This window comes from Pantherophis guttatus, chromosome 1 (genome assembly GCF_059756535.1).
Source record: "Pantherophis guttatus breed Tessera chromosome 1, ASM5975653v1, whole genome shotgun sequence".
Taxonomy (NCBI): Eukaryota; Metazoa; Chordata; class Lepidosauria; order Squamata; family Colubridae; genus Pantherophis; species Pantherophis guttatus.
In genome coordinates, this window is record NC_142063.1 from 154,918,085 (window position 1) to 154,945,455 (window position 27,371).

General features: G+C 39.4%; 1 protein-coding gene across 2 annotated transcripts in view; it reads right to left on the bottom strand.

The window, feature by feature from the left end:
* Positions 1-2,131: 2,131 nt before the first annotated feature.
* Positions 2,132-27,371, bottom strand: part of CHN1 (chimerin 1) — a 110,885-nt gene continuing 85,645 nt past the window's right edge. The window contains exons 8-13 of one of the 2 annotated variants that reach the window (XM_034427839.3): positions 20,694-20,778; positions 11,549-11,722; positions 10,074-10,151; positions 8,550-8,687; positions 7,721-7,826; positions 2,132-3,005 (exon numbers count right to left, since the gene is read on the bottom strand). In XM_034427839.3, coding sequence (XP_034283730.1) covers positions 2,834-3,005; positions 7,721-7,826; positions 8,550-8,687; positions 10,074-10,151; positions 11,549-11,722; positions 20,694-20,778 — 753 coding nt within the window. In that variant the 3' untranslated portion in view covers positions 2,132-2,833. The remainder of the gene's footprint in view (positions 3,006-7,720; positions 7,827-8,549; positions 8,688-10,073; positions 10,152-11,548; positions 11,723-20,693; positions 20,779-27,371) is intronic. The other variant, XM_087882031.1, reaches the window with a different exon arrangement.

Sequence of the window (27,371 nt, forward strand, 5' to 3'; positions counted from 1 at the left end):
ATGAGTGTCCTTGCTAAGGAGTTGATCTTCCACTGGGACCTGGGCTACTTTACTTGATTAGCTAACATAATGCAAGTTCTCCCCTCTGGGATTTTGACCAGTGTTAAATCTTCCTCTAGACATGTAACTTTCAGTGGGTCATTCCAGCCTTTGAACAGTGAGTCACGAAAGAGAGCAGAGTCGCATGAAATGATTTAAAATGTGGGTGAAGGGCAAACTTTAATTAAGTAGTTCTGTTATTATAGCTAGTTAATTATTTCATAGAACTATGCATTACTTCAATTGCGCATAGGTCAAGTGTTACTCAGCTGAAGAGCCAGTTTGGTGAAGTGACACAGGTGTTGGTTTAGAAACCAGGAGATTAAGTAGTTTTCCCTTGGAAATGAAAGCCAGCTGGGCAATTTTGGCCCGGTCACTTTCTCAGCCCAACCCACCTAATAGCCTTAACAGGGTTGTTGCTGTAGAAAAAAATAGGAGGTGGGAGCATTAGGCATATATGCTGCCTTAACAAAATATAAAGACAGGATAATAATTTCTTAATATGATTTGATTGCTTATTTGTACCCTATGACTATCATTGAGTGTTATATCTTACGATTCTTGATGAATGTATCTTTTCTTTTATGTACGCTGTGAGTGTATGCACCAAGACAAATTCCTTGTGTGTCCAATCACACGGCCAATAAAGAATTCTATTCTGTTCTGTTCTGTTGTTGTTCTGTTCTGTTCTGTTCTGTTCTGTTCTGTTCTGTTCTGTTCTGTTCTATTCTATTCTATTCTATTCTATTCTATTCTATTCTATTCTATTCTATTCTATTCTATTCACCAAAAATAAACTGGAGTTCCAGTCATGAAATCCTGTCTCTTTAAGCCCACTTACAGCGGTACTTAAAAGACTGTACATACATCCTTTGAAATTTTCAATATTCCTACATACACACAAAACCCCTTTTGCCACATACAAATATGTACAGTAGTTTTGGTTTATTTAGTTTGGTTTAGTTTGGTTCATCAATGAACAAGTGTAATGTTTTGGATTCATTTATTTTTTTAAAATGTAAACATTTAAATCATAAGTCATTTTTTCTGACTTCAAGGCCCCCTGAACCAAGTCCACTATATCTGAAGTAATCTGAAGGAGTCCCTTAAATTTACGTTGTTTACAATATTTCTGGAAGCTGGAAACTATAGGCCAGTGAGCTTAACATCTGTAGTAATGAAGTTAATGGAATCACTCCTGGGGGAAAAAAAAAAGGATTAATGAACATTTAAAAGCGCACAAGTTGATGGACCCAAAGTAGCATGGCTTTACCGAGTGCAGATTATATTATACTAATCTGACTGATTTTTTTAACTGTGTCACAAATGTTTTGGATCAAGAGGATACTGTAAACATAGCCGATCTGGATTTTAGCAAAGCATTTGATACAGTTCCATGTAATGTGCTCATAAAAAAAGTTGTACAGGCTAAGGCTTAACCATGTTCGCTGAGAGCATATGCACCAAAGACAAATTCCTTGTGTGTCCAATCACACTTGGCCAATAAAGAATTCTATTCTATTCTATTCTATTCTATTCTATTCTATTCTTGATGTTTGTACCACAAGGATCAGTCCTAGATCCTGTTCTGTTCAATGTGTTTGTTAAGTGATACATCACTTAGACTTATATACCCACTTCACAGTGCTTTATAGCTCTTTCTAAACTGTTTACGGAGTCAGCATATTGCCCCCAACAATCTGGGTCCTCATTTTACTGACCTTGGAAGGATGGAAGGCTGAATCAGTCTCAAGCCGGTGAGGATCGAATGCCTGGCAGTCAGTAGAAATAGCCTGCAATACTGCATTCTAACCACTGCGCCACCATGGTTCATGGATACAATAGAAGGATTGCTAGATAAGGTTTGTCTTCTTGCTGATGACACAAAAGTATGCAATAGATTTGATGTTCCTGGGGGTATTCATAACATAGAAAATTTGGCACTGCTGGAAAATTAGTCAACAATGTGGAGACCCTAACCCTCAGTGTTGTTGTGGGGAAAACAAGAGGAGGGAGAAGCATTATGTATGTCCGCCGCTATGAGTTATTTATACAACACCCCCCCCCCAATAAATATATAAATAAAGCTTGGTAAGGTTCTAAAGCAAAACTTTAATAAATTAATATGCATGCCCATCAGAAGTACAAAAGACAACTGAAAACCACAAAGCCATTTTCATTCATTCAGTGTTGCCATCTCTAACTGGAAATACACTAAAAGGTTTTACTTAAAATGGCAATCAGAATATGTTTCTGGTACATGAAAATGTATTTCCAGCAGTTAAAAGAAATGTTATGAAATCCAACAAAAGTTATCCTTCAAGTAGGAAAAGAACGACAGGAGATGTCAATAAACATTTAGAAGTTCTGGTTCTCTGGAGTTTGTTCCCCCCTCCCCCTCTGAAAGACCAATTACAAAACAGAGCAGGAAACCACCACAGATTGACACTGAGAAACATGCTAAATCACAGTCACAGACTATTTCAGAATTCAGATGCTGACTCTTTCTCCTGTGCCCTTTGAGCCTCACAAAAGAGGTGAGCAAGAAGCAGACCAGGTTAACAGAAATTCTGGACTAGGATGAAACAGCCCACACAGCTATAAATCCTGGGAAGTAGAGCATATAATCACCTCTCCCCAATATTTTCTGTATGGGCAAAAGCAACATAAGAAACACCTTTCACACAGCACAAGCTCACAATAAAAATTCAGCTGCAGGAGCTGGCTCAATTATTCACAGTCCTCTGATTTTTCTCGCCATCCACCAAGAAACCCTTGCACACGTACTCCAAGTTCAAAATAAAATATCTTCATTTTTTATAAGCATCTCCACCACCAGTCTCTGATAACGGATATCATTCAGGGCAGCCATTGCATCCAGCCCGGGCGCTCGCATAAGGGTTGGTCCGAAAACAATGCCAAGGTTTTCTGCATTCATGAGGTTCTTTTTTTCATGGAGAGTTACCCTGGAACAAGACAGAATGTGATTAAAATGCCAGCCAGCAAAAGCCTGAATGAGCTGTAATCGTGATCTCGTCTACCCAGAAATGAAAAGGGTCACGTGAAATACAAATTAAAGATAGCTTAAACAGTCGTAACTGCAGCCTTTGTGCAAAGCTAAAATTCTCAGTGTTCCCTCGTTAACAGTTATGGAAATGCTCCAATATGGCTGATAAAGAACGATGGATAAGGCAACAATGATAAGGCAGATTGAAGGGAAGAACAAAATAAAATATTAGATGTCTTGTGAGTAAGGTACTGGAGCTAACAAAGAGTGACTCATTTATTCTCTCTCTCCCTCTCTCCCTCACACACACATACCTATCTTGATCTTGGGAACGTTTGATTCCTTGCACATCACAGACCACTGCCAACATAGCAAAAGATTTCTTCAGCTGCCACTTAGTTGTAGCTAATAGGAACTAGTTTGCTTTAGACAAGTTCTAAATAGAGTTGTCGTAGTAGATGAGATCTTTCCTCTTTCTCTCATACAATACTACTAGAATTCAGGATCATTGAAGAAAGATGAACGATGAGACATTTCACGATACAAGGAAATATTTCATGCAGCATCTACTTATATTACGGATAGGGCAAATTCATGCCAGGTGAGGTTTTTAGTGTACTTGCAATGCTAACGTTATATGTGATGGGAAGCAAAGTAACTCTGAAGATCAGATGTTGGTAAAAATAGCAGAAAATTGCTATTGTTCTCTGGTTGGCTATCAGCAGAAAGAGACTGAGCTAGGTGGCCTTTTATCCAACATTTCTTTTCCCTTATTTATCTAATTCATCCATCTTGTGCAAGGTTCTTTCACTTTTTGATGCCAGTTATACCACGGTACAGGCATTCTTGCAAAATATTAGATGTGTTGCACCAATGTACCAGCAGGCAAACAAATTACTGGCCTTCAGCACTCATTATTTTAGTTCCTATTTAATTCCTTTAGGGTCTAGGGTTTAGTTCCTAGACCCAATGTTTTTGGGTCTAATACCCAAGGTATTACCAGAAATATTTTATTCTTATGACTGATGCTATGCTTTGCAGCATGGTAGCTTCCTATTCATGAAAATTAAAATAATTTTACATAATAAAATTAGGCTGAGAGGTTGACAATCCTCTGAAGGTACCTGAGGTACCTGAGAGGTAACTATATAAGGCAATGGTCAGTTGATTGCACCCTGATACCACAGCGGGGACTAGACAAACACCCCATTTTCTACATGGTCAACTAGACTCTTTAAAGCCATGAACATGGCAGGGAGAAGAGGGAGGGGGTCAAGGAGAGAAATTTCCAATTTTTGCTCTTGTTTTGCTTGGAGAATTCTTCCCTCCACAGAGCCATCTACTTCCCACTACCCTTTGGAAAGGATCTTGATGATTCTTCATGGGATGGCATCGTTTAGTTTATGGTGTTTTAAAACACGTATTTGGATGTTACTTGTAAACAAGCTGGAAAAGATTTATGTTCGGAAAGTCAACATATAAACAAGTAAAAGCTATTTTGAGACTCACGTGCCATTATGAATTCCACAGTGGAAGGATAAAAGTCTAGACGTGAGTAAGACCATGTGCCTTTATAAAAGGTTACCCTTGCCTCTTCTACCCTCATGATATAAAGCAGTAAAACGTAATCCAACCACTTCCAAAGCCACTACAGAAAGACGGACCGCTGCAGATCCCACACCTTCTGCATCTAGTTAATGGCTACAGTAGGAACAGCTGCCCCCTCCCTGTTTCTGTTTTAATGGCATAACATACATACAAACTGCTGTCTTGAGAGGCTATGATTTGCTTTATGGTGGCTAATTGCCTATTTCAGAAAAAAACCTGCACATTTGTAAATTAGTTTTTGAGCAGACTAAACAAAAGCTCTAACGGATATTACTGATTTACAACTCAAGAGAAATGCCATTAAGGATTTAGTCGTTAAATAACTAGATTTCCATTATTGGAAAGTTCATGAATTATAACGAAAACATTAAAAAAAAAAAAACCATCCCAGAGGCTCTGTTTAATGTGGAATTAAATCATGCCAGACACCTATAACAACAGACAGGAGCTGTAAGTTTGGGAACAAAGGGTTCTGAAGTCTGCCCTGAATTGACTCTTCAAGTTGGTATTTTAAAGGGCCGGAGTCAGAACTGAGTGGTGTTCTGTTCCTCCAACTGCAAATTCAGATGCCTCCAATTAAATAAAATGAGGAAGTCCCAAGCCAAGGTTACTTCCAACAGTGAAGCAGAGGCTCCACAACAGGGGTGAAATCCAGCAGGTTCTGACTGGTTCTGGAGAACCGGTAGCGGAAATTTTGAGCAGTTCGGAGAACCGGCAAATACCACCTACGGTTGGCCCCAGAGTGGATTGGGAATGGAGATTTTGCAATATTCTTCCCCCAGAAGTGGGGAGGGAATGGGGATTTGCAGTATTCTTCCCCTGGAGTGGGGCGGGAATGGAGATTTTGCAGTATCCTTCCCCTGCCACACCCACCAAGCCATGCCCACAGAACTGGTAGTAAAAAATTTGGATTTCACCACTGCTCCACAGGCATGTTTAGAGAACTCAGCCAACACACCCAGTTTAAGAATAGAGCAGATAGCGTTGGTGAAGTAAGACCAGACAGAAAAATTGCTAGTACAGGTAGTCCTCTATTTACAACAGTTCATTGAATGACCATTCAAAGTTACAACGGCACTGAAAAATATGACTTATGACCATTTTTCACAGTTACAACCTTTGCAGCATCCCCATGATCATATGATCAAAATTCAGTTGCTTGGCAGCTGATTCATACTTATGACCGTTGCTTTGTCCCAAGGTCATGTGATCCCCTTTTGCAATCTTCTGACAAGCAAAGTCAATTGGGAAGCCAGATTCACTTAGCGACCGGGTTATTAATTTATCAACTGCAGTGATTCACTTAACAACTGTGGCAAAAAAGGTCGTAAAATGGGGCTAAACTCACTTAACAAATTTTTCATTTAACAACATAAATTTTGGACACAATTGTGGAAATAAGTAGAGGACTACCTATACGGAGACAGATTATTCTATGAAACAAGCTAGGTGGATTATTGGAGATGTTAGACGTTAATCTGATAATATTTATTCATTTGTTGAATTTATTTGCTGCCTATCTCACTGTGGGGTTACTCTAGGTGGCTTACAATAGTAAAAAAGAAGAAAATGAAAGAAGTGCAAACAGAACAGAAGTAAAATAATAGAACAATAAAGTAAATAATGACAAGGGAGTAAAATGAGAATAAATACATCAATATGGTAATATAAAAAAAATAAATGGGTGGGGCGGGGGGGGGAAGGGAGGTGGAGTCTGCCATCAAACTAGCAATCACCTCCAGTAAGGAATTCCCCCATTTGTTCCCCATTGATATTTGATAATATGGGTGAATTTTGGTCTTCTAATACAGTTTCATGAAGACAATGTTGCAATCAACCACACTAAGTGACCAAGCCATGAGTAACTATAGGAAAGGAGTCTGGGTCAGAAAGGGCAATAATTGGCACACTGGGTGAATTTGTGTGAACACCTTCCTAGTGAGGTTGCTACATGCTTGTCAAGCACAAGCTATGAGTCTAGGACAGGGGTATCGAACTCAAGGCCCAGGGCCAGATTCGGCCTGTGGGGTGCTTAGATCTGGCCCGCAGTACCGCCCTGGAAACAGCAAAGGACCAGCCCACGGTGCCTCTGCCAGCGAAAACAGAGCTTGGGAGGGCCATGTGCGGCCCTCCTGAGCTCTGTTTTCATTGGCAGAGGATTGCAGGAGGCTGTCGCAGCCAAAAACAGAGTTCGAGAGGGCCGTGAATTCAGTTTTCACTATCAGAGCATTGCAGGATGCTGTTGCAGCTGAAAACAGAGCTCCTGAGGGCTGTGGGAGACCCTCCCGAGCTCCGTTTTTGCTGGCAGAGAATTACAGGAAGCCATCGCAGCTGAAAACAGAGCTTGGGAGCCTATTTTTGCTGGCAGAGTGCTCCGGCCACCACAGGCGCCCCTGACATGAGTGATGTTGAGCTGGCCACGCCCATCCTGGCCATGGCCCCCCCAGGTCAATTACAACCCTGATGTAGCCCGCAATGAAATCAAGTTTGACACCCCTGATCTCGGAGGACCCTAAGTTGCACACAACTTTGAATGGGGGAGTGCAAGCCCATTAAGAACTACCAGAACCAAGAGAGCTAAATATCCACAGTTATTTGGTTTTATCAGGTTTGATTTTGAGCCTATTTTTCGTCATCAAGTCCATCTCTGAAGTGGCTCCAGGAATTAGAATATGATTTCAATAGCACAGCGTGATCAACCAGAGGCCAAAATATACAGTTGAGCATCATAGGTGTTCTGATGGTCAATAGATGTCTTTACCCAACAGTTTCATCAATATGTAGATGGGAGAGGTGAGAGCATCAACAATTTCAGGCATTCTGAAAACCAGGGGTTCTGTCAGACCTCTCCCTGAAGGATACTATGATCAATGGTATCTAGGGTTGCTGAAAAATCAAGAAAACCTAGGATGGTTGCATCACGCATACCCTGGCTCAGCCAGAGGTTATCAGCAAAAGGTCGTATATGTAGAGACCAAAGGATTTAAAAATGGAAGCAGTTAGCACAAGAACCTAGAACAATTGCTTGGTGGGCTTGAATTGAGGACAAATCCTTTCACTTAATACCTCTTTAAATGTGCCATAAGATAGCGTAAGGTTTCGCAATGCGCAGGCGGCAGTAGCTTCAATGCTTCATGAAGTATTTCCAGCTGTTCATCAGGATCTGTGGTTTCTGAAATTGAAACGTGATAAACTTTTAAGCCCAAAGATGCACAAAATAAAGTTAGAGAAGCTTCTTCCAAGACCCATGTTTCCTGATATAACACATTTTCAATGTTATTTGAATGAATTATGCGCCAGGAAAGGAAAAGTAGAAAGCTTCATATTCAACGTCAAAAGAAGGTGACGGCTGGAGAGGTCTCTTAGGAGCATTTGGTTGGCTTCCATTTCAAGCTAGTAATGACTCATACATGCCCATGCCTAGAAAAATGCTCAATCTGAACACATTCTGGTATTTTAGAGGTACTATTTACCTAAATAAGCTGACATACATGAGCTTATTTAATCCTCTTGTTAACTAAATCTGAATGGCTGGCCGAGATATTAAAAATACCAAAGCCACAAGCATACATCTATGACAGAAGGACTAACTGTTCTTCATAAATTGCACATACCACCTTCAAAAATGCGGCCACAAAATCTCTGATAATCAATTCTCCAATAATACTGTGTGTACTGGTAACCGCCTTTCTATTTCAGAATATTTTTTTCTATTACTAAAAAAATGCTGATTTCTTCAAAAGTTGCAATATGGCTTAGCTCTTTAAAGATGAGAAAAACTGGCTCTGCAATATACATATATCCCTTGTTTCAAACAAACATAACATGAACAATTTAGACAAATTTCATGGTAATAAAAGTATCCATTTGAGAAATGATACAATTTAAGGCTTACTTGCAGACTCTATGAATTTGGGGTAGGCATCATATGTGATTAATGGAATTGGCAAGTCCCTGAAGTAGAGTTTAAGTGCACCAGTGATAATGTTGATATCTTCATACATATTCACGGAAATGTCTGCTTTTTCCCCATCTGTACATAAATAAAGAGGGAGGGGGACCCCAAATATAAAATGTACATAATTTTAACGAATGGAATTGTAATTTACAATGATATTTAAAACAATACATACACTGTTGTACATACAATACAAAAGAAGGAACAAGGTAAAATGCATTTTGAAATGAAGACACTGTTCTATAAACAGCACTTTTCAAGAATTCTGTGCAAAGAATAAAAAATAAGATAGAGAAAATTGCCTGTGGTCACAATAGCTGGGCTCTGTGATTCAGCTGCAGACTACATGGCCATTTTAATTTCTATTATCACAGAACTGTAATTGATTTCAATGAGATTTGGGTGGTGTTATGCCTTTCAAATGCAAGATTATTTTTTAAATAAAAAGTGCCATGACATAGAAAGTCAGGCATGAAGCAGCAGATTTCTTCTTGTTTTGTTACACCTACAATGGAATTGGTAGAATGAGACACTATGGCATCCAAAATCTCCAACCATTAGACATAGTGAGAAGCACAGTCCAACATATATTGAGAATGTCAGATTAGGAAAGGTTGCACAAAATCATATTCAAAGACAACCTTCAACTTTTAAAAGTTAATAAAATCCAAATTTTAGCCTCATTAGCAAATTAGCATGATTAAAAAAAGTTAATTACAGTCACCTCCTAGTATTATTAATAAGAATAATTGCTACAGTAAATCAGATGACTATAAGTAATCAGAGCACGGTGGCTCAAGAGGTTAGAAGGCTGGACTGATGAAGGCTGGGCAGGCTCATGTTCGAGACCTGGTTGCTGCTGTGGGGCAGGGTGAGCTTTGGTCACACCCTCCAGCTCTTGCTGACCCAGCAGCTCAAAAGCAGGTGACTGTGAGTAGATAAATGGGTACCACTTTGGTGGGCAACCTTATAAGGACATGAAAGGAGCTCTCAACTGGGCTTCCCCCAGGCAAGGTGACATTAGTAGCAAACCCTTTCATCATGGAAGCACTTTGGGGTTTCTGACATGGAAGTTGTAGTAGTACTAAGTAATCACAAAGAGTGCGCTTTGAAAGCTTTTTAAAGCCACTCTTAGAACTCAAACCTAATTCTCCATGCTTTTTTGGGAGAGAATGAGCTGTGAAATGGCTGAGATCTAAGCAACTACTTAAAGCATGCCCAATAGTTCAAATACTAGTTTGTTTTTAATTTTAATTCTTCCCTGGACCACCGATCTAACCTGCCCAGCACATCATATCACAGCATCCCAAGCTCATGCATGTTAAAAAATGCTTCATATTTGGCACTGCTGAGAGGACTGCTTTCAGAGAACCAAATACTAGTCATGCAATATTCATTCACTGGATTCTAGCAAATATGATAGAGGTAATTATTATGGTAAGCACAGAGTAAAGAACATACCTCGATCAAAAGCCATTTTGACATCTTCAATTAGGTCGCTGAATCCTGATACTCGGTAGAGTCCTTCAGAATTGAGTCCTTTTAAATTAAAATCATTGCTAGATTAAGCAATCATTATGTTTTCTGATTAACATGTACTTTACGATTAGCAGTACATAAACCAGAGCTCATTTTTTTAAAGCTGCAACTTTCTTACTCAGCATAATTTTATAACCAGCTTTCAATTATTCTGTGCAAACATATTTATGATAATGTTTCCAGAATAAAGAAGATGCCATACATGCATACATACATACTCATCATGCTTTTCCTTTTAAGGCAAATAGCTTTACACAAAATACAGATAAGAAGTAATAAACATTAAGCCCAAGAAATTATGTGCAATTGAAGCCAAGATGGGTTCAGGCCCATCTGGTGACATCCATGACATATCAAAGATTGTGATGCAATATAAGATAGGGAATGTTAAAAAAAATGGATTAACAAACTAACAAAATAGATATTTGGTGTGTCTTTGAAACTAAGAGAAAAGAAAGGGATGTGATGAAGGCTATCTCTGCTTGTGAAACAGAGCTGATAAATACATACATAGTATTATAGGTTTAATCATGAATGAAAGAGCTAAAATGTACATAAAGTATTATTTGATGTCAGTTGGAACTATAGGATTGTAAAAAGGGAGGTTTTTTAGGCTTCTGACATACACACACACACACACACAAATATTATGAAAGAATATAGAAAAACTGACTGGGCCATTTGGAACCCCCCAAATGAATGAGAATATTGACTGTCAGCTGTTTGCTCAGAAATAAATGTCACTGTTTTGAATTGTGTTTATGTGCGGTTCATATGTACACACAGGAAAAGAATAAAAAAGGATGATTGATGTAATCATTTATGATAACTGTGAAAGAATGAGTGAAGGAAGTAAAAAAAAAGATTCAGGAAGAGCGATGGGTCCTGCATAAAAAAGTATCAGAACGGTGGTTCTTAACCATTTCTTCACCACGGACACCACAGAGATTGATTGTCAAATAGAATGAATGAAAAGTAGATGAAAGAATCTGAAAATAACCCTCTCATATTGGATATTTATACTCATTTACATATAAAGTTATGTAGGTAACAACAAACAAGCAAGCATAGCGAAGAAAGACTTGGAGGAGGAAATACATTTCTCACAAAAATGATTTAAAAAAAGGAATGTTAGTTCTCAATAGCATAAATATCATGCAAATCTAATGGAACAATATTTTTCTATCTCGGTACTATCAAAGAAAAGACAGTAATATAGAGATTTGCTATATAATGCTATTTTCTAAATGAATGGAATTTAGATTTATTTTTCTCCAGGGCCACCGATAATTTTAGGACCACCCTGGGTAAAACTAGTTAGCGCTAGCCCCCAACTGAGTGAGATCAGTTTAACAGGATTATTAGCAAGGCAACCAAATCACATAAATATACTTTACCTCTCGACTCAATTTCCCTAATGCACATGTCTACAACCATTGGTCTCTTTGTTAAGTGTACTTTTACTAGCGTAGTGAGATCACAGCTGTACACTTTCTTAACATGCTTCAAGTCCGGTTTGCAGTCATTTGGGACCATCTTGGAGCATTGTTTATGAACATTTAAGCCACAGTCTGATGAAAGAAGAAGACAAAAAAGAAACGTTAGCGTGAGATTCAGCGCAATGAAACTGTACCTGTAAACTATGCAACGCTCCCAAAGACACGGCTACAGTTGTGTGGATTTATGCAGGATGTGAGTCATAACAGCACAGAATCCATTCTCACTTAATCGCGACGTCAGTCTTTGCAGCTAACCAGGTGTGGGATACCTGTCAGTTTAATTTTTAAAATTCTAGCGCACTAAATTAGGGAACCGGGTCATTCATCACTAGAGCTGGGTGATTCTGCTAGTGGCATTTTTAGCTTGGAAGCTTTCAAAGGCAGCAGAACAAATAGGTTACATTTCTAGCTACCTACCATAAATTTTGTGGACACATCCAAAAGACATGTGAAGTTATGCTCAGTGAACTGCCTGAACATCCTCTAGCTCAGGGGTGTCAAACTCAATTTCATTGAGGGCTGCATAAGGGTTGTATTTGACCTCGGGGGGCCAGGGTGGGCATGGCCAGCTCAACGTCACTCGTGTCAGGGGCACCTGTGGTGGCTTGAGTGCTGTGCCAGCAAAAACAGGCTCCTGGGCTCCCTTTTCGGCTGCAACAGCCTCCTGCAACCCACTGCCAGCGAAAATGGAGCTCGGGAGAGACACTTGCGGCCCCTCCCAAGCTCCATTTTTGCTGGCAGAGGCACTCACTGTTTCCAGGGAGGTCCTGCGGGCCAGATCTAAAGACCCTAAGGGCTGCATTCAGCCCCCGGGCTTTGAGTTTGACACCCTGCTGTAGCTCAAGCCAGAGCTTACCTACGGTTACCATAAAGCATGAGTGAGTGGATTTTGCAAGGGCACCTTATGTTGAAGTCATCCAATACTGATTCTGGAATGCCCCACCCAAAGAGAGGTCATTCCAAATCCTGCTACTGGAACTCCTTTGAGATTCTGCCAACAGCCCCCAGTCCTTTCTTGATGCAAAGAGTATGTTTTATCACCAACCTTTGTCCCTCCCCCACCCCCGTACGTGTGTGCGTGCATGTGAGTCAAAGCAGAAACATAATTATGAAAAGGAATCATCTGAATTCATTGCTGCTCTCCTTCAAAGCCTCTAAAACCAGCAGTACTCTTTATCTCGTTATCAGGTTACCCAAATGTTTTGCAGTTTTTTCAGACCACCGAGGCAGAGGAGATTAGACCACATTTAATTTTATTAGCTGGCAAAAAGCTTCAAAAAACATTGCGAAGTGGATTTTCAGATACATTAAGCTAAAACCTCTCAGACGAGCTGCTCTTTCTCTTTCATTTCTAGAGCAGCACAGAAAAGGTTTTATATTTAGGAACGGGGGAAAAAAATCAACGTTAACATTTTCCAATGAAACTGAAATAATGTGCTTTTATTAATGCATGAGCAAACACAAGAACTATAAGCACTGTATTAAGGCTGCCCCAAGAGGATCTATTTCAAATATTTGCTGAGAGTACAATAAGCAGAGCTGTCACTTTCCCTTCTACTGCTGATTTGATTTTTATCATCCCTAACCTTCAACCTGCTTATAATTCATGAAAATATACAGTTGCCAAGTATGCATTATAGAAATATCAGAGTGTGTTAAATACAGAACCATCATATTTATAGGTTACACTGGGGAAGAATAAGTACTGTGTCGGGTTTAAGAACTAACATAAACTGGGGGGAAAAGCTTATATGCTATTCAAAAAGACAGCTATAGAGTTCTAATAGTTTTAGGATTGCTGTGAAATCAGAATTGGATTGGAGGTTAAGTGTATGAAAGAAGCTATTTCAGATATGTTGCATTCGGGGCCAATTCAAGGGCAATTTAGGATCTGGGAATACATATACTTGCTCAGAATGCAGGAAAATATGTATTTGCTGTTCTTTATATGAGCTTATCTCAATTCAAGAAAAATCGCTATGAGAATAATCAAAATGGTATATTTTATTTCTTCAGTAGACATAACTGAAAACACAGATTTTCAACTAGACCCCAGTGTTAAGATTGCGATCTTATAGAAGAATTTCTAAAAAAAAAAAACCCTCTACACTCTCATGTTGAAATAACAGGACAACCTATCATTAATGAAATTCAGGAAATCTGCCTGGCCAACAATTCACTTATAAAAGTATAAATATAAAAGTATAGATTTTTAAAGAGAGTTGCTTAAGATGGGAGGCCATATACAGGTAGTCGAACCCAAAACTTCCACTGCTAAGCGAGAATGGTTTTATGACCTTTCTTGCCACTGTTGTTAAGTGAATCACTGCAGGTGTTAAGTTAGCAACACAGATGTAAAGCGAATTTATCTTTTCCATTGACTTTGCTTAACAGAAACCCTGGGATACAGCAACTGTCATAAATATGAGCCAGTTGCCAAATGTCCAAATTTGATCATATGATCCTAACCCTAACCCCAATATTTAGCATAATATTTATGCTAAATATTAGCATAACATTTGTTTGCCCCACATTCTCATTCTTTATTTTACTATGGAACCCAAAAGATGTATAGTTTACTGATGGACCCACCAAGATGCGTGATAAATCCCAGTGCCCAATTCCATATGCCATGTTTCTCTTTGGCGATTTACAGGATCATTTGGACTGAATGTTCAGTAGAGTAAAAACATGAATAGGTTATTAAGCTATATTGTACTGGGATGGAGCTATTTACTGAAGATAACCAAGTCATTTAACTGAGAAAAAAGAGTGGATTTTATGACATAGGCAATTTTAACCTACACTTGAATACCCTGAACAAGGAACAGAACTTGTAGAAGATATTCACAATTTGTCTTGCTCATTTACCACAATCTTGATGTTTCCTCCTAGAAACAGACTTACAATCTTGGAGACACCAAAAGAATCTTGTGCCCATTCAATGTAGCATTCATCCCTCCTGAGTGAAAGGAGAGCATTTGTGCCTTTTAGTGGTAAAGTAAACTACTTGGACTGTAAGACTTTCATCTAGCTAAACTTCCTTCCAGATCAGTTACAAAGACTGTCTATGAATCTATCTTTTCAGTGAGGGTTGTTTTTTGACTTTTTTTTCATAGACTTCTAACTCTTTAGCTCTTTGTGTATATGAACTGTTCTGGCAATCCTGTTTCCTTGCTCTATCCATCAGAGGTTAGCCTAAATGCAGCCATACTGTTTTACAAGCATTTATGCCATTTGTATCCTTTCTCCAAGAAACCCAGGACACAGTTTTTGATGCCGCAACTATTCTGTAAAAAAAAAAGAAAGAAAGAAAATGTGATTTGCCCAAGCCATTGAATAAATCTTATGAATGAGTGTGGGTATGAATGAATGAATCCTTACCTAGATTTAGCCATTATCCCAATCTGAAACTCAAGTCCAAGGAAATGGCTGCTAATCTCTCCTCTTAAATATTCCTGATTAGAGATGCCTGTGGTGCTTTGTGGGAGGATAACATAGGAATGTGGAAATCCATGAAATGCACTAAGCTAGAGAAAAACCTTGATATCCCAGAGATATAAGATGAAAATTAGCAGAGTTAAATGCACTTGGCCCAACCCTGGAAAATTTAAGATTGTGATGTAGGAGGTCAAGCGCATACTTCAAAGTATTTCATAGCCTTCAGTTTCTTCCTTCTCCTTAGCTTCCTGGTATTACTGAAAGAAAATCTGTGACCTCATTAGTATGCTCCTTTAGAGGAGATGTGTGACAGAGGTCTTGCAACTTTGAGCATAAGTATGGAGTTTTTGTTCTCGTCTCTCTTCTACTTGCTGAGAAAATACTGTTTCTCATGAAAGCAAATCACTAAAATGTTAAAAGACAATTTTTAAAAAGGAAAAATAAAACAGCTGTAAAGTTTATTCTCTCTTTTGCTCAAAATGTATCGGGGCCTTCAATTTTTCTTCCTCCCACTCAAAGCTTTAGAAAAATCTGCCCCTAAAGAATTATTTTAAGGTAGGTGGCTATATGCATAGAGTGTGAAAGTACATTATATAAACCGTATCTAAGTAAAAGACAAGCCACCCACATATCGTGATGGAGAGAAATTGCAGGCTAGTTACCATGGTAGGTTATGCACTGTAGAAAAGATACCTATTATACTAGCTATAAATAAACTTTTAAAAAAGACCAGTGCCCTTTTGTGCTATACATCTACCTATACCTTATAAGAAAATCTTCCTACAAGTAGTCCTTGAAACTAGCAGTTGGGATTGGAATTTCTGTCACTAAGCAATGTGGTCATGCAACACAACATCAAATGACCTCATTGCTTAGCAACAACAATCCCATAGTCTTGGTGGCTTTTGTAACCCCAGAACCATCTTGGCCATTAAGTGGGAAGAAGCCAGAATTCCAAGAAAGCAGGGTGGTGCATGGGTAGAGGTGCATGTGCTATAGGAGTTGCCACAAACAGGTACTTGGGAGCACAGGTACTGCAAGGGCATGGGGGAGTGCTACAGGCAGGTGCTACTGAGCATGGCCAGGTTCACAGCTGGGCAAAAAAGCAGTGGCAGCAGGAGTGACTTCCGATTTCCTGCTGCCTTTCCCAATGACTTTGCTTGTGGGAACCTGACAGGGAAAAGTGGAAATCACAATCATGTGATTGTGGGGATGCTGTACTGGTTGCAACTTTGGGGATAAGTCCCCCTTCGTCAATATTGTTGTAATTTTGAATGGTTGATGAATGAATGGTCACAACTTGAGGACTACCTGTATTATTTCCTCTTCCCACCCCCCACATACAGTCTATTTCTTAAGACAGTGATGGCTAACCTTTTTGCCATTGCGTGCCAAAACTGGGGGGACTGCGGGTGTGTGTGGTCGCATGTATATGTGCCCACACCCATAATTCTATGTGCCCCACCCCCATGCATGCGCGCACAACCCCCCCACTCCCCCTGCTTTTGGCATGCAAAGGCACGGTGGGCCCAGTAGGCCCGTTTTTCTCTCTCCCCAGGCTCCAGAGGCTTTCTAGGAGCCTGGGGAGGGCAAAAACAGCCTTCCCCACCCCCGCCAAAGGCCCTCTGGAGTCCAGAAACAGCCTGTTTGCCAACTTCCAGTGGGGCCAGAAGGCCTGTTTTTCCTCTCTTCTCAGGCTCCAGAGGCTTTCTAGGAGCCTGGGGAGGACAAAAATGGTCTTCCCCACCCCCCCGGAGGCCCTCTGGAGGCTGGAAACGGCCTGTTTGCCGACGTCCGGTGGGCCAAGAAGGCCCGAAAATCAGCACGCGCTGGAGCTGAGCTCGCGTGCCCACCAATATGGCTACGCATGCCACCTGTGGCCCGCGTGCCATAGGTTCGCCATCACGGTCTTAAGAGAAGCAGCATTCTAAACTCAAACAAAGTGCTCCTTCAAATACTCTTCTCGAATAGTCAATAGCTGGGTGAAAATGATGCAGATTTTATCTTATTCTTTGTTTCAAGCATTGCTTTTAAGTTGCTAATGCTTAATATTCACTTCTATGCCATCGTACTTTTGCAAACAGAACAACAGTCTGTTTTTAAAATGGGACATTCAAGATAAACTAGAAAGGATCACAGGAAGCCTCAAAGTTCTCTAATCTTAGACTGGTTTGAGAGGGAACTGTCCTTCACATTTTTCAGGCTTCCAGACATGGATCACAAAGTAGTGGTGACTGATTCTAGCATGGCTTCTCAGAGGAAATGGCTGAAGCAACACTTTCACTGCTTTCTGAAACAGCCTGTTCAACTACACACATTTGGCTCTGGTTGTGAAATGCACCTCCAGCTGACTCTGATCTTTTGGGCTGACTTGTACATAAATCAAGATAAGCTTTTGGGGCAGGAGTAAAACTGGATTCAACAACCCCTAGGTCCTTCATGGCGAACCTATGGCACGTATGGCCATATCAGTGGGCACGCCAGCTCAGCTCCGTGATTTTTGGGCCTTCTGGGCCCACCAGAAGTAGGGAAACAGTCTGTTTCCTGCCTTTGGAGGGCCTGGGGGCGGGGTGGAGAAGGCCTATTTTTCTTTCTCACCTGGCTCCAGATCCTGTCTATGCATCTGGGGAGGGCGAAAATAGCCTTCACCACCTCCTCGGAGGCCCTCTGGAGGCCCTAAACGGCCCATTTCCCAACTTCCGGTTGGACAGGAAGTGATGTTTTTTGCTGTCCCCAGCCTACAGAGCCTCTCTGTGTGCCAGGACCGGGGGGAAGGGGGTCATGCACGCATGCGCAGGGCGGGGCGCATAGAATTATGGGTATGGGCATGCATGCACGCGAACCTTTCCCGCCCCCTCCCTCTCCTAGCACGCGATGGCAAAAAGGTTAGCCATCACCGCCCTAGGTAGACCTACTAGTTTACACTTGTCCACGTACAGTACTTGAAAATGCTTTCTGCTTCTTTATTTTATAATCCTACAGTCTTCTCTATTTTATTCCTGAACAGGAGATGCAGGGCACGCCAACAACACAAATAAACAGTTATCAGATTTAAAACAGCATCTGACTAAAATTCTCTCATTGAGGCAGTTGAATAGGGCAGTTTTTGTTTCAGCCAGGAACCCTAGTTTTCAAGTATCTATTATACTGTATGCTTCCTAAGGCTGTAAAATTTTAGGCTAACTAAACCTATTTAGTTTGCTTTGCATCCAATATCTGCCAACCTGCTCTAAAGGTTTTATTCTCTATTATACTTTTTATCATTACTATTGGTCTACAAGCTCAAATAAGAAAAGCCAACTAAATATAAGAACTTTAAGTGCATTCCATCCATTTTAATAAAAGTGATCAACATGTTTTAATTTTCCCTCTGACATAAGAGATTTCAACACCTGCATTTTTTCCTATCAAAACTTAAAAATATCGTAGTGAACTTGAGTGTGATAAATGTAAAAGACAAAGAGTACTCCATTTATAAACGGCTTTCTACAGAAAGATGTTTTCGCTGAAGGAACTAGTAGACAAAGTTATCTGAAATAATTAAATGGGCTAAATTAGGGTGGAGTGTTACATGGGCAAATATGGTGAACACTGGCCTTGCAGATACCCTTCCTTCCTGTCTTGTGTGTCAGGAAAAGAAAATCAGATGCCTGATTTTATTCGTCACAATCACAGTTAATATCCAACAATCAACATCCGATTGGTTTAAATTTCACTATGTGAAAAAGCCAGTCTCATAATCCACAGTTTCACCTTAGCTTCTGTGATTTAGCTGGAGCTTCATTTAACATGAGTTCCCCAATGACGGAAGGTAGTTGCAGCAAAACAAAATTAATAAGCAACAGGTACACTGAATAATAATAATAATAATAATTGTCATTTCGAACACAACATGTCAGATATCACAGTTGTTGAAAACTGAAACGTACATTTATTGACATTGTGCTACCTGGAGATGCCAGAGTTGAAGAAAAAGAAGCGGGAAAAAATTACGAAATATCGCGACCTGGCCATCGAAACTACACAATTATGGATAAAACATATAACAGTGATACCCATTGTCATTGGGGCACTTGATACCATGTCCAAGAATTTTATAAGATACATCAACAAATTGCAGCTTCCTGCAATAACACCAGCGGAACTGCAAAAAACTGCGCTACTTGGAACATCATATATTTTGAGAAGGTACTTGATTGATACCTAGGATGCTGACAGCAACCCGTATCAACCATCAGCGCCAGTCAATGATATTTACGATGCATTTTTAAATGTTCAGTTGACTGAGTTTCATGTTTAATGAATAAAGTAATAATAATAATAACAGTAATTTGTACTTTCTTTGCCCATTTTTCACTTAGATCATAGTTAGGAAGAACAATTGTTCCACGCTCTTGAAAACATTTAACATTTCAAAAGAAGAACGGTTTTTAGCTCTTTTTGATATATTATGCGTAGATGTGTCTGCCTTCAAGTCAGAACTGACTCCTGGCGACTGCCTGGACAGGTCCTGCTGTTTTCTCTTGGCAAGTTTTCAGAAGTGATTCACCCTGGCCTTCCTTCCTAGGACTGACAGGGAGAGTAACTGGCCCAAGGTCATCCAGCTGACTTTGTGCTTAAGGCAGGCCTAGAATTCACAGACTTCCCAGTTTCCAGCCTGATGTCTTAGCCACTACAGTACAACAAACCGCATCTCTTTTTTTAATATATTACGCTCTATTAAATACTAAACTGCACATTATTCATGCACCAATTACATTGGTTTAAGAAATTAAAAAAAATATTGAAAGGGACAAAATGAACAGAAATTTGTTTCAACAATAATGGCTATGTTACACGGCAATTTCTGCAAGCAAATGATTCTACATGCCAAGTTAAAAGTGTCTTAATTATTGAGACAATTGAAGGGCCTTTAGTTTTGCAGAATGAGATCTGCTTCCCCCTCCCCCCAAGTTTCCTTTACCTATGCAAACAGAAACAAGGACACTTACAGAAGGGCTTTTGTTCCATTCCATGCACACATATGGAGAGATAAACAGGAACAGTCTTTAAAGTCCAGCTCTTTTCAATGTTTTGGTCATTGATATAAAACTATACTTATTCTGGACCAGAAGTCCCCAACCCCTGGGCCCTGGATCAGTACCAGTCTGTGGCCTGTTAGGAACTGGTCTGTGCATGCGGCAGGCGAGCAAATGAAGCTTCATCTACGCATGTGCGGGATCTAGGTTGTGCGTGAAACATCCCTCCTGGTCTGTGGAAAAATTGTTTTCCATGAAACTGGTCCTTGGTGCTTGGAAGTTTGGAGACCTCTGTTCTAGACATTCATTTGTTGCATGTGGAATATGATGAGGATAGATAGGCTTGATCTGATTGCATCATATCTTATAGCTTTATTTCGCTGTTGCAAATTCAGAAGCTTCTATCGCTTCCAACTCTCCTGCGTTTTAGCAACTGACAATTATACATTATCTGGGAAAGCTCTAGATTTCAGGATCTTTAATCCAGTTTTTAATATATGCCACTTCAGATTTAAAGATCAGGGCAACAAATTCTGTTACTACATGGGAAAAAAAACACCATCTCCAATCTGAGTCATTGTTACCTGCACATTTCACTCCCTGAGCAATGAGGCCCCACATGAAGTTGGCACAATATTCACACCAATGTGGACCTCTGAAGGTATGAACCTGAAAAACAAAAGCAGAAAACAATAAAAGAGAGAGAGAGAGATTTTTCAAAAGCACACCAGCTTTCTTCTCCTTTTCTAAGCTACAGCAATAATATAACAAATTTAACTTGCTGGCATGTGTTGTCTGTTACAGGAAAATATGCCAAAATATAAATTTAAAGAGAGAGTGTGTTAGGTTAGATTGCTTCAAGCTCCAATAGCAGAAATAGTTGGGGATCACCCTGTTAGCTGCATAGTGATTCTTCCCCACTTCCAACTCCTTGTTTGAAAGGGAAGTCTGGAAGCAGGCACATGAGATCCATCAGGAAAACCCAAAGCCAGAATGTGCCTCATTTCTGTTTGCTGGAGAAAAGATGGGGCTTTCTTGATTGTGTTGAAAATAAGCCAAGCTATTTCTATGTTGGGGCAGAAAAGGTCAGCTAATTCAAAGTCATTATGATTTGATCTGAAGGGAACTGCTGTCTCTGTTGTATCAATGTTAGTTTGTTGTTGTTTTCCTGTGAGTGGGATTATTGTTCTATTTGACACCTGGAGTTGTGTATTTTTTAATTCTTGCAAACTGGCCAGAGTCACTTATTTAAATCTAGATCATATAAATAAAAATACATTTACCATTCACTACATGAAAAGAATCAAGACTCTGATTAAAAGGCAATGCTATCAGCTCTGTTGGCCATGAGGGGAAAAAAAGAATAAAAATGTTTGAAAGAAATATCTTTCTTTATTAGACCAACCAAATTTTATAAATTTGCTTGCTTTTGCTTGTTTTCAATTTGTCATCAGGTATTTGATTAGCAAAAGAAAGAGAGGTGGTAAGGCTGATCATGAAGCTATGTCTGCACCAGCTTACGTTCTTAAAAGGAGTGATGGAGACCCTTCAGATAGGATAAGCAGGCTTTATCAGGTGGTTCCTGGTGTGGACCCTTTTTCTCTGCTACAGGATTTCAATTGCAGGCTTCAGACGCACAGTACAAATCTTTTCATGTGTACCTAGCTTTCTTATAAAACTTGTTATTCCATGCAGTCTGCAATAATAAAAAATACCTAATGTAATAAAAGATTTATGGCACTAAATATATTATGGGTCTTGCAGAGAAAATATAAGGTTTAACTTCAGACCGTGTGGATGTTGTTAAAGGATGAGGGCCCATATTTTAAAAAATAACCTTTTAAATGAAATTCATACTTTTTAATGCTCCACAATGATTGCTGAAGAAAAGACAGACCAAGGTAGGCTCATCGTCCTTCCTTAGACCCTGATCTTATATTTTCTGCAGGACAAAACTGCACTCCAGCGAATAAAACTCTGTGTAGCAAAGCATTCATGGCTAATATAAAAGGAATGAAATCTCTTGCTGGAAGCAACATTTTAAGATGGGATTCTTAAAATTTGTGTTCCAACCAAAATTAAGTAATGGTGGATTTCATTGGGCCAAGTTTCTTGTGATACGGCAATATTCTTAACATGGAAAGTCATTACTTCGGCTATTTAGCATGTAGCCTTTCAGTCTGTACAATTAAAGCTGAGCTTGAATTTCTTCTACCTTTGCTAAATTACTAAATAAAATCAACAACTGATTCATTCCGACATTCAAGTCAGGTTAACATGTTGCAGCAGAAAACAAAAGGAACGCTGGAGTAATCCTGTTCTAAGCTAACAATAGTTATGATAAAACTTAGAAATCCTACATTTTCTTTTTTTTGTAAACTAAGTTTTATTAGAATTTTTCTTTCATCATTTTATGAACAGAGTGTTGACCAGGTCACATTTTATATGTATCAATTTTTATAATCTATTCCAATCTTCTCAGTTTTTCCATATTCATCTCTTTTATATAATTCTTTATCTAAAATTAATCATTTTTCACCATATCTTGTTATTTCAGCTTCTGCCATATTGTTCTTTTTTTCCCAAGTCCATTTTACATATTTCCAATTTCAGCCATAATATTCTTTTTCCATATTTCTTTATCTTATCTTAATTTCTTCTTACTACATAAACCGTATCAGTATCCGCCCTTAATTCCTAATCTCTTATAATAACATCAATTAATTATCTTATTTCTCCATTACAAAATATATTTCTAAAAATCCCCATCCCACTTTTTAACATTTCAACTTTATCTCTTAATTTAAATTGTCTTCAAAATTAAACCAAATTGCCATTTCACATTTCATCTGCTATTGTTTTACTACATTTTCAATCCATGCTTTGGGGGGGGGGGAAGTATATATTCTGTATATCTGCTTACATTACTATCCTAAAAGCTGTTCGAATCAATATTCATTTGTGGCATCATCTTTCTTAGGCTACAGTTTATTTTACCGAAGATTAAGGTGTAGTTGGGAATACTCTTCCCTTAGGCATATTTTGTTCAAATACAAATCTTTTAGAAATACAGTTGATTCCTTGATTAAAATTAACATAGTTACTTGAATAAGTAAACAATCCAATGTTTTGTTATTACCTGATGGTAATTGCCTTACAAAACAAAATTACGTCCTAAATAAAGCAAGTTTATTGGAACCTGAGAGTGAGAGTGAGTGAGAGAGAGAGAGAGAGAGAGATTGAAATAGTTATTTTAAAGGGTTGACAAGGACAATTGTTAAATTTGAGTTAAGTGACTCTGTGATTTAAAGAACATAGATCTTTGGACCAGCTTGTTGGCCTAGCTAGCCATTCCACATGTTTCTCTCTGACAATTGTGACATCCCAGTCTCCCTACACAGAACGATAAGACTTATTGTTGCTGGGTGCTTTCACATGGGAGATAGTAGGCACTGTAGATCTATGCTAACAGAGTGTATACCCTATCAGAAAGCCACAGTCCTTCCATTTGCTATAGTCAAGTAACAATAGTGCAGAATAAGAGTGTAAGAAGGACTTTTATAGCACGAATAAGATGGCAGTTCTATATTTTTTGTCATTAGACCCCAAATGGGTCGATTATTTATAAACGTGGAATTGAATTCATGATCCCACGGGGATAGGTTTCAGCATTGTACTTGGGATGCTGTTAGTTTTGCTTTTTAGAAAACTGACTGGTTTTTTTTCCCCCAAAAGAAAGTTTGGCATTATATTCAGCATGTGGCTGAATTGCACTGCATTCTTGTGGTACTGCTTCGCCAGTTGAAATTCTTAATATGAAAGAACAGTATTGTTTTACTGTAGTACTTTCCCAGACAAAAATTCTACCCATAACATCCTGGCAAAAAATCCCATATTCAGAAGCCTTCTGAATACACCAAGGCAAATCTTTATGCTAACCTATTATTAATAATAAATTATTTGTAATGAATACAGGACAACGCACGCATATAGAATGAGTACAATATTGTCACTGCAATTCCACAAATCACCTGTGCCAGTGAAAATAATTTTCCTAGCCCCTAGCCCTAAAGCCCAAGATTATGTGGGTTTTATCAAGCATCAGTGCTGTACAGATGGAAAGGACTTTTTATTATTAAATACGTGTCACCATTATAAGCCAGAAGAGGTATCTGTATTTGTTTTAGCATCCAGCCTGACTTTCTGTATTTTTTAGAAATAGGACTGTAGGGTTGTTAGAATGGCTCTTTGTTTATCCATAGCAAGATGGTGGCTAAAGCTTTCACTCTGTCTGCTTCCCTGCTTTTCTGACCTAGGATTATGAGTCAGGGGTGCTGCATGTTAACTACTTGAGATTATCTTTGTTCTTATGTTACTTAAGGGAATGGAGTGTTTTTTTGTCCTGCATGTGAGAAACTAATTATAGCACAAAACAACAGAAGCCAAATTAGGCTTGACAATAAAGAGGGGGGAGAGAGATTACTGTTAATATTTTGTATTTCATTTGAAAAACAAAATATGATCGAGATCAAGCATTCTTTTCCTGAAACTGTACTCAGATATTTTTGGCATGTTGTACATTGGAAATAGGCTGGGGCACAATTTCTTTCTGGTTTTAGCTCTAGTGAAAATGAACGGGGAAACTGAGATGGGGGAAAAAATTTGGACTTCCCTCTCCACACCCCAATCTCTAACCCTTTAGGGTGGAAGGCCAGCATCCCATATAGTACCAGAGGAACTTAAAAACTGCTAACAGATCATTTTGGCCTACATCTTTCATCGCCCCTGACTGACAACCATTCTGTTTAGGGCTGATGGAAGTAAAGGTTCTACACTGTATGGAGGGTCAAAACTGTTTTCTAGAGTTCATCCTCCTCCAGGTTCCTTAAATAGGTTATCTAGTCCATGTTTTCATATTCACCAAATAAATATCTTCAACCTGCTCCTTCCAGACAGATAGAGGGATTTAACACAGCCAGCTCTGACATGTACTTGCAACTCCTGAAAATGATTTACAGTCATTGTTAAAATATACTATGCACAGAATGAATAAACCTGGTCAGCACATCGCACCCAGTGGATGCAAACAACAACATGTTCCTCCTGATAATACCCCAAGATTTCCATCTCCCTAAGGCAGCTATTTTATTAATGCTTCCAGGTACGAGTTTTTCTTTCAGCTGTTTAGATAAGATTACTGCACTGCCTTTGTAGCTTTAATCTCCTTCATACAATCTCTGGGTTGTAAAGGAAGGACAAATAATGAGGACAAGAGATGAAAAATTACTCTCACATGATCTGTAGTTATAGCTAAAACAACACTGGTGGCCTTGGATGTTGTTTGGTGGCAGCCTTGTCAGATTCATTGGCTATGTAGCATTAGAACAAGGCCAAATGAGCATTATAAAAGAAGGTTGAAGGAGAAAGCTAGGAAAAGCCAGCAGCTAAATAAAAGCTAAAAACTCCTGAGGTACTCAGGAGTCACTGCTACTCTTTGGGCTGTCTTCTGCCCAAAACAGTCACAGAGTAGGGTTACATTCACAGCATAAGCTGTAATGCAAAACAGAACATAAGGTGAGTGGGTGATATTTTTTTCCAGCCAGCTCAAAACATGCCAAAATGCTGGAAAACAATCCATTTTCTTCCATGTTTAATAAAAAGCCAAGCTCCTACCAAATTCCTGGCCTTATTTTCTTCCATGAACCAGCACAGAAGCTTCTGTCTAAATCCCAAATGCATCATTCATGCTTTTGAAAATGGAGTGCTATAATTCCTCACATAAATATATTAGAAATGTTTAAAGCAGAAATAAAACGTTTTGTGAAGAAAACATTACTCCCATCTCATGAATGAGAAAAGAAAGGAACAAAAGATGAAAAAGACTCCCCAAATGATTGGCAGAAATGTAAAGATTGATTTTTATTAAACAGAAACTTGATTAGCAGTGTACGGGAAAAAACTAACAGGATATCAAAAATTGATTTTTCAGGGGATCTCGATCTAAAACCTGATGCTGAACTTGAAACACAGAACAAGAGTTCTGTGTGCCTTTAAAAATTTTGGATATGACATCCAGAAACTTCTAAACAATGCTGTCAAATTATAATAGAACCTGGGTGGGCTGCTACAGGTTTGCCTGGGTTCAGGAGAACACGTAGCTAATGTTATGGCCGGTTTGGAGAACCTCCAAATCCCACCCCTGGATGGCCCTGCCCACCTGCCTCTCCCCTTCCAGGAATCTCCACTCGGCCCATTTTGGATGTGAAGTAAGTGCAGGGCTCACATGGAGGCTCGGAGAGCGGGAAAAACAGGTCTCCCGGGAGCTCCGGAGAGCCTCCGGAGCCCGGGGAAGGCAGTTTTCACCCTCCCAGAGACTTGAGGAAAGCCTCCAGAGCCTGGGGAAGGCAAAAATGGGCCCTGTGTTGTGGTGCAGGAGGCCGACTAGGCCACGCCCACCCAGCAACTGGGCAGAGAACCCATTGCTGAAATTTTTGAAGCCCACCCCTGAATAGAACCAATAAAGCATCATATGCATCGTTGACAACAATAATGCAAACTGGTTTTTTTTTAATAATACAGAAATGATATACAGTCAATTTTGGTATTTCTTCTTGCTTCAACTTTTTTTTTCTTCGTTTGGAGTGCAGTCCCTGGTATACGGCTCAGAACTCAAATGCAGCTCTTGATTCAGAGAAAGGTGCACATTCCTGCTTTAAAACAATCAGCATTTGGCAGTATAGTAAATACTTTGTTTAATCTGTTAGCACAGGGGGGAAAACCTTTCAGCAAGACTCTTCTGTGCTCCTTTTGCCTTTCAGGCAAGACTAAGCTTGCCTGTCTCTTGAAGTTGCCCAGAATCGTGGCTAAACAACTTGCTTGGTTCAGGGGACACTGAGGACATTATGCACCTGGCAGACTTCACTGCTGCATGATTATCAGAAAAGAGAGTTGCAGCCCTGAATGTCAAATAGTCAAAGTTTGTTTGCAACTCTAACTCATTCCTGGCCAGAAGCTCTTAATGACTTTCTTGTAGGTATTGAATATGTCAGCAGGAATAGGAACAAGCGGCAATTGTATTTCACTGAAGTGACCAAAAAACTACTACAGGAACTAGAAGACAATAGGAGTCCCTCTCCTGTCTTTTTAAGGATAAATGGTGTTTTACAATGCAATGTTGAAACTGTAATGTACAACGTAGCTAAGACACTTGAATTTGCTGGGTTTTTATGATGCTAATGTTTTCAGATGCATTTTTTAGCCAC